Source organism: Aulonocara stuartgranti (assembly GCF_965226115.1).
Source record: "Aulonocara stuartgranti genome assembly, chromosome: 22".
In the NCBI taxonomy this organism is placed as follows: Eukaryota; Metazoa; Chordata; class Actinopteri; order Cichliformes; family Cichlidae; genus Aulonocara; species Aulonocara stuartgranti.
The window spans coordinates 25,551,363-25,559,778 of record NC_138957.1 but is presented as its reverse complement, the minus strand read 5'-3'; the positions used below and the strand labels follow the sequence as shown (position 1 = coordinate 25,559,778).

Sequence of the window (8,416 nt, the reverse complement as noted above, 5' to 3'; positions counted from 1 at the left end):
CCCTTTTGACAGGAAGGAGACCTCAATTTGTGCAATCTGTGTAGAATTACAGATTTTCATCATTTCAAAACCTTCAAAGGATGAATCACATCCATTGAATCACAATCTGAATGGTTGCTGCCTTTAAGTTTTGAGCGTACTTTTGCAGATTTCATGAAGGGCTGTTTTCCATTTTTACTGGAACAAGACTACTTAAAGAAAGGAGGCCAGTCTAACAGAGCACACATCTCATTGTGTAATTAGATGTAAACTAGCTCAAGGACAGCACTTTCTCCAGCCCCATTATCAACAGTAATGCTGTTTTTTATCGGACACTGCTGTGGTTGAATTTCCTCTTCTCTTCATGAAAACGTACACTCCCATTCAATGTGAATTAACCGGAAACAGCAGAGCTTCAGATTTACAAAGAGCATCTTACTACAACACAGTAATGAGTCAACAATCCGTTTGTTAGATGAGATGTTTAATAGGTTGGGTGGGACTTCTCTCAATGGAGTTCTTACTTTACACATTTTTCTATATTAACAATATATTTACACTTTTACAAATGTTTGTTCCACATAATCTGTAATGCATTTTAATAATGATTCATATCAGAGCAATCTAATCAAACTGTCTCAATGCATATTAAAAAGTTGAACATGAGAAGAAATATTTTGGTGTAGCAGCTTTCAGATTAAAGCGATGACTGAGCTGCTTATAGCAGGAGCCGGAGTACAACAGACACAAAATCAGTCTGTTTTCCTTCAGGTCTTCAGTGAGCTCCCCTTATCTTGTTTTCAAACATGAACTCCACAATTTCCAGCACACAGTAGAAGAGTCATGTTTTGTCACTATTTGAAATATTCTGTTTTAAATCAAAGAGCTGCCTGGATAGAGCATGCAGAATGCAGCATCTTGCCTGTAGTGAAATCACCAGAAAATGACCCATTCTATTATCATTTGGGTTCAACAGCTGCATCATATAGTTGCATTACGGAGCTACCAAGTTAAACACTGTTTAAGACCATTTTAGTTTTCTTGCAGTGCAGCATATTAACTTGTCATTGTGACATGCAGCTTGTCAGGTCAAAGCCCTACTATAGTGATTTTCTAAACACTTTGGACACCCACGGATAGAAATGCATGCCACTTCAATACCATGCTGCTCTCACAAAGCTATAATTTTTGCTACTGCAGAATCTCTGGATGCTTATCTTACAGTGAGAGTGGCTTCACAGGAACATGGTTTCCCATATCATGCCATTAACTGGAGAAAAGCCAGGCAGATATTAAAGGCAGATTAAAGAAATACATCAGCATTTAATTTCTTGCTGTGAGCCAGATGAGATCATTACCACAGCCAAGAACCCCATAGATAGGCCTAACATTAAGATTGCAAATGGGAGAAGGAGGATCTATCAAAAAGACCCCTCTAAAACTCACTGACATATTACTTTGTTAACATTTAAACTCTCTAGGTGTAAAAATGTAAAGTCATTATGATACGGGGTCTAGAAGCAAAGTCTCTGAACACTGATACTAATCAGACAATGAATGAGTTTGACATTTTTAAGAATTGATGTTATCTAAATTAGCTTGCAGCCGTTTGTAGTCTTTATGCCAGCTGCAAGCTGGTTAGTTTAAGTTAGGTTGTAAATGGTTTGGCATATGGATTTATGTAACAATTTTTAAATCATGCTAAGCTAACTAACTAGGTTAGCTACTTGATTAGCTTAGCATAGGATATAAATCGAATTGTTATTTACTAGCAATCTTCTTTTTAGTCTTTTTAGTCTTAGGCTAACCAACAGCTTAGCTTGTAATTTCAAATGTATTGGTATTTACAGTCCATTTAAAATATTTTTGGTGAGCTAAGCTAACTAACAGTTACTGATTAGCTTAACTTAGCATATAGGCGCTCTTCTAGTCTTGCTGACCACTTAAAGCTTTTTTACAGAGTGGTATAATGATCTCATCAGGCTCCTGTTAAAATATCTTACTGTTACTTTTAAATTAAAGCAAAACATTGAGGCATAAACACCTGATGATGCTTCATGTACATCCCTGCTATGAAATATTGTTCGGCGTGCCTTGAATATGAGAAGATAATATTATAGTCACATTTTCACTGCAGTCACATTAACTGGGATGCAAATCACATGGTACAAAACCTTCACAGCAGCACTTGGAAGGACATTTGATATATTTGTGCGTTACTGCTGTGAGATACTACAGACAAGTACCATAGCTACCATTATGCATTTATATTATGATATGTATCCAAACAACAGCAAAATGTGATTTGTTCATTAAAGCAGCCTTTGATGTCTTGTTCAGGCAAATCCCTGTAGCTGATTATACTAAGAGAACCTCCCTCTGGTAGCATATATTGACATTTTCTCTCTTCATTTATTAATGTTCACAGCTCCCTCCGTAACACACGTCACAGTGTATGAGAAAATACGTTATTGCACTCTCACCGACTCATCCAGAGATGTTGATGGAAGCTGTTAGCGAACAGAGATGTCTATGAAGCCCAAAGAAATAATGAATTATTATTCAAGATGTGCGACAGACTAATATGAGAATTTAAATTCAGGTCAAAGAAGCTAAACTGGCAATCGCAAGGCCTGGCACTGGAGAGATAGCGGGGGACACTTAAGTCACAAGTTTAATGAAGCGGTTCACAAAGGGGATGTCACTCTGATTCTGAGTGGATTGTAGATGCAGGAGGATGCTTTGGTGTGATTTATCTGAGTTCAGGCCCTCTTGATAATATGCACACATCTATCATGAAATCGAAAATCAGCTGCCTCTGAATCAAAATATGTGTCATGCTCATATCTCGAGGTTAAGGTTCAAGCTGTCAAGAAAGGCAGATAAAAATAAATAAATTCAGGCAGAGAGAGAATTCCTCTCGGGGGGATAAGCCTTTGAGTGCTACATCAGAAGCATTATTACTTGTGAAAATATAAGCACACTTCATTAGCTAAGGACTTCACTTATAAAACATTGCCTTGAGCATGCATAAAATGCAATGTTGGTGCTGGATGTTGTGGTGAGTGTCTTAGTAACTTAAGGAAATGGGAGAATTAAGAGAGCTTTTTGGAATACAATACCTAATGCACAGGCTGAGTGATGCACAGAGCAGAAGATGTTATTTGTCCATTGCTAATGATGACACATGGAAATCAAATATGTGCAGAAATTCTTAAATTATCCTTCTGTATTATTTGAGTTTTCCTATAAAGATTTCCATTTACAGTAATGTATCTATTCCTTTCCTGCAGACAGCCAGATGAAAAGATTGATTACTCTCATGTCTATACAGTTAATGGTGGTGGACAAAGTCTGTCTAATGGCTCAGTCACACTAGAGTAAAATATGATGGTGACTTACTTGCACCTGGGAAAAATTGGTTGTTGCCAGATGACTAGTTGTGGCAACCAACTGGTCACTCAGAGACTGAGCATCTAACACTTTCAGTCTCTGCAGTTACTCTCAGTTGCAAGACAATTGCACAGGTTGCCTGGTGGGAGGCAACCTGTCTCCAGAAAATCGGAGTCTGACTCAGAGTGACAGCAACTGCTCTCAGACAGGTTGACAAGGGTTTGAAAATATTATTGCCAACATGATGCAATCAATCTGAGTTTGTCTGTGCTGATGAGTGCAACTTGTCTGCCATGTCTCTTTGCATTAGTCATCTCAACTCAACTAGTTGCCAACTGGGTGGTTTCTGGTTATATTCCTTAGAAAAGCAAGGTTGATAAGCACCTACGTCACTTTACAGTTATACTGCTGTCCTATAGTAACTACATTACTAATTGTGGAGGAACTTCTCTTTCAAATCTACAAGATTCTGGTTGGACTCTGAGTGCAAGTAGTTAATGTGATTTTTCTGTATATGCAGATGGCAACAGATTTGCAAATTTTCACCAATTTATTTAATCATTGGATTACCACAACAGGTCGCATGTAGTTGCCAATTTGGACCCATTCAATAGCAAACTGATAGCAGAGTTGCTCTTATTGCCTGAAGACAGCAACTGCAAATGATCACAGACTCAGTTCCGTCTTTGAAGCAACTGTTTCAAAGGCAACAAGATCGCAGGTTTATAGCACAGTTAAAATAATTTTGGTCATTTATGGTCTCCAATCACTTTTCCCCTAATAATCTAGTAACTCCCAGCTTGTGTTCTGTGTCAAAAACCAAAGAGTAAAATCAACACCTTGGTTTTAATGACTCCCTTTATCAGGAAGGAAGTCACTACCCTTAGTTAGAAAGTAGTTTCACAAATATTGACCTACACAGACAATAAATGTCATTTTTGCAGTTCTGTTTGTGAATATATTACACAAACATGACATAATGCATTAATTATTTAAATAAAATGTGTTTAAAAGGAGATTTGGTTATCTTGACACTGAGCCAGGCCAGCTACCCTTTGATTTCCAGTCAGACTAAATTATGCCAGATGAGGCTTCATAAAGTATGTCTCTAAAGACATGTTAGTGGTATCAATCTTCTCATGTAACTCTCAAAAAGAAATCAAACAGATGCATTTCCCAAAATATCTAACAACCTTTTTATTTATCTTCCTTTTTATATTTTCCATTAGCTCAGAAGCTGTTGTGCTATTGTTGACTTTCCAAAAAGTAATGTAAAGCTAGTATAATTTTTGCTTCTTCTTTGTGGACAGAGATGATTTCAGACTTAGCCATCCATTATTTTGTCTCTACTAGCCAGACTTTGGATGTGCTCTGGTTTGACTGTCTGAAAGCCAACATCTCCTCTGATTTTAGGAAAGGGCTAAACAAGGCTGCACCACAGCTGAACCAGCAGGGTTTTACATCCTGCAGGGCTACAAACAGCAACCTGTAAAACAGATATTGATTTCAATAAAGCAATCTTTTTTTAAGTATGTTGATTAATAATTTCACTTTAGGCTAAACAGGTGAAACTGAATTTTGTTATATGACTGGAAGAAAACAACTATTTCTACTTGCTCTTTAACAAGTGGAATAATAACTTTTCCAGGTGTGCCCAGATTAAAGAAGAAAACACTTTAAATTCAACTGCTGTTTCAGATTTTACTGCTCTTTGGCTCTGAAGTCAGAGAAGATGTCTGCCAAAACAGACCACAAGCCACAGCCAGCTGGTAGAGACAGGTCACATTATTCATCTTTTTTGGCAACCGTGTTCTGTTGTCCATCCTGCGGCGAAACCCTCTGCAGTACCAACAAACCAGAGAAGGTCAGAGAGATCCCAACCCACCACAATGTTATCTGGGCTTCCCCAAAGATCAGCTGGCCCAGGAAAGCCTGCAAAGAAAAAAACATCATGCCTGTTTTTAGAAACAAATTGCCAATAAAGGTGCCCTAATGGCCAATATCCCTGCTGAGCTTAACAATGAAGAGCCATAAATCACAGTGACAAGTTATTTCTGAATACAGTCTAGCCTATTTTCTAAAATAAATCAGGTTACATAAGAAGGAAGGACGTTAAGGTCAACGTGAAAATATTTTCACCCTCTACTGTCTGATGTAAAGGATTTCACTCAGAGGACATGAAGTAAGAGCTATAAGAGACAGATCGTCACTTACGGAAGATATGAAGTTGGAGGCAGTGGTGGTCACAGTGGTTCGGGTGGAGGACGAGGAATACCTGAGTGCTTTGGCAAGGAAGGTCCACATCACAGCATTGCAGGTGAAAAGCAGGCCGCCACACAGCAGCCTCAGAGGGATATGAAGCTGAAAGACGAGAGAAGAAACTTATTAAAGATGCTCTTGACAAATTTTTCTCCCCCACTGAAGGGAGGAAGTATCTAATCTGCACAGTTTTTTTGTTTGTGTGTTTCTCTGTTTGTTAGTGGTCTAGTGTCCACAGTTTTCAAGATATCATTTTCAAAATTAATGTGATGGTATATACTCATAACTGATTTCATTTTTGTGAAAATTGGGTCAAGGTCACACCAAATGTGAAATTAAAATTTTATATTACCCACAATTTCTTTTTGATCATCTTTAAATATCACAACAATGTACTAGGTATTGGGCAGCATGGATACCTAGTTTGGCTAACATTTGACTTTCACCTTCATGGTTAGCACCCACGGTCAAAGTTAACCTTGTAAAAAAAATTTCAAGCAACCACATCGAGTAATGTGCTATATGAAAGGCGACGGAGAGAGCTGCACAACACACTTTTTCCAATACAAAGTCCAACAACGTCACATTGATGCCATAACGGGTTGATGTCATCATATTGGAATAAAAACGTCATAAAACATCAAAGTTCTTTGTACAGCCCATGCCCTTCGGGGGAAGTTGCACTCTCTGAGAGCTCCAACAATGAGAGAGACCCCTAGCTCTTTCCCGACAGTGGGAAAGAAAAACTCCCTTTTAACAGAAAGAAACGTCCAGCAGTATCATGCTCATAGAGGGGCCAGTGGCCAAAGGTAGTCACTTAGTTCTAACATTTACTTTCCAAAGCTTCACAGTGCATTGTGGCAAATCTCGTGGTGCAAAGTAACAGCCTTTACATACGCTTTGCATCCACCTGCAATCCTAATTTGCAATTCTGTCAATTCATTTGTGCCTTAAATCACGTATCGGGGTCGCTGCTTTCCACGTTTCTACAAGGCTTCAGACAGCCGCCTGCAGATGTTTCTGACATCACTGTGTGACGTATGTAGGCAGCTTGAAGGTCATTCACAGAAAAACTTGACATCCTCACCATCAGATACCAGCCGTTCAGCTTATTATCTACACGCAGAGATCATTTTTACGCTTATAGAATAAAACAACGCCTAAATACAAGTAACTGTAGTGGTGTGCTTCGGGGGCGCGGGTACGCCACGAGCGCGCCGCTGCCTGCGCGGGCTCCCCCAGTGTGATGCCGCAGATGGTGCTGATGCTGAGGGAGGCGGTGAGGAGAGGCGGGCGGGGATAACCCCCCTAACTTCCCTCGTGAGAAATCACCCCGCTCGCAGGCGAGCATTATTATTCACCCTCACTGTGTTAATAATTAAAGCGAGTTTAACTGCGGCAATGCCTCACCCGGTCACAGGCGGTAGTTTCGTCCGCCTGTCTGAATTTCCGCTGTTCTCCCCATGTCCGGAGTCCGGTTTCACAGACACCCTTCAGGTAGTCGGCTCCCAGCGACAGTTTGGCCGAGGACGACGCCACGGCCCCGAGGAAACCCGCCAGCAGTGCATAGAAAACTCCCGGGAACATGGTAGTGGTGATGATGGTGATGATAGGCGAGGGACATTATTTTCTAATCCATCTTTTTACATGTCTGCTGCTGAAGCTGGTCGGCGCTGAGCTGCGTGCATGCTTGTATGACTGTCACTGAGCACGTTTTCCTGCACTTTCCATCGACAGCCGTCCGGTGGCAGTCACACAACTCATGGCCGTGGCTCTCCGAGGCATTCTGGGAATTGCAGTTCCGTAATATTAGTTCCGATATTTTAGTTTCGTATTATCTATTTTTTATATTTATATCATTTTGACTCTTAGTTTTTAAGTCAGTCTAGCTTCAGTTAGTTTCCATGGTGTTTTTTTTTTAGTTAATTTATTATTATTATTATTTTCAGAGTTGGTTTTAGTCTTTTTAATTGTTATTTAACATGTTGTATATTATAGAGGCAAGATTTCGGACAATCAGTAAAGGAATTACAACAAAAACACAACTTTTTGGAAGCAGTGGACTCTCAGTCTTGTAGGGATGCAAAGTCTCCATAAACATGTTCATTTAAATCCCCATCAGGCAAGTTGTAATACCATTTTTTATACCAAACCAACAAATATTTAAAGTAAGGCTATTTCCTTTATATTATTTTTCATTTTATTTTAGTTAAGAGAAGTGACAATTACAGGTAAAGTCACACTTTTGTATAAATCACATAATATATCCCACATTAGTGAATACATGCCTTAAGTTTTTTATTAAAACATTGTGAGGTTAAGAAGAGTTTGAACTGAAGTCCCTTCACATTATTTTGTACTATAAATCCTGGGTGGAGCAGAGGGCAGTCAATACTAATGTAATGTTCTTGAGTGTGGGTGGAGAGCACTGACTCCACTTGATCCAGGGACAAACCTTGGTTTGCTTTTAGCATACTGATGAGCTGCAGTATAAAGGTTCATTACATTAACCCACACAGGGTATAAGTTAAGTGAGTGAGAGGCGTATGAATGTGTGTTGGTCACTTATGGTCCTTCGGTGGTCCTTATAGAGAGAGGACCCTGTAAGAGAGGTGGAACCAGAGCAAGACTAAATGAGTCTTCTAATTAGAGGCAGAAAATTGAGCAACAGCTCAGATCCATGGGTCTGTAATGAGAGTATTAATCAGAGTGTTGTAATAGAGACAAGAGTCATCAGACAGATGTCCGTCTCTTCATCGGACTCTGCAGCTGAACATCTGGTTGT

At 39.4% G+C, this 8,416-nt stretch overlaps 1 protein-coding gene across 1 annotated transcript; it reads right to left on the bottom strand.

Annotated features, from left to right (window-relative positions):
• Positions 1-446: 446 nt before the first annotated feature.
• On the bottom strand, positions 447-7,402 carry tmem42b (transmembrane protein 42b). The gene is made up of 3 exons (XM_082520362.1): positions 7,042-7,402; positions 5,587-5,733; positions 447-5,304 (listed from the first exon to the last, which is right to left on the bottom strand). Exons 1-3 carry the CDS (start codon positions 7,216-7,218, stop codon positions 5,158-5,160), a joined length of 471 nt encoding a protein of 156 aa, XP_082376488.1. The 5' UTR covers positions 7,219-7,402; the 3' UTR covers positions 447-5,157.
• Between the last annotated feature and the right edge of the window lie 1,014 nt (positions 7,403-8,416).

What these genes read in the sequence shown, in the direction of transcription:
- tmem42b (XM_082520362.1), bottom strand. Translation starts at nt 7,218, where the DNA reads ATGTTCCCGGGAGTTTTCTATGCACTGCTGGCGGGTTTCCTCGGGGCC. An exon ending in AAACTACCGCCTGTGACCGG is followed by an intron (nt 5,734 to 7,041) that starts GTGAGGCATTGC and finishes CTCGTCTTTCAG; the next exon opens with CTTCATATCCCTCTGAGGCT. An exon ending in CCTCCAACTTCATATCTTCC is followed by an intron (nt 5,305 to 5,586) that starts GTAAGTGACGAT and finishes TTTTCTTTGCAG; the next exon opens with GCTTTCCTGGGCCAGCTGAT.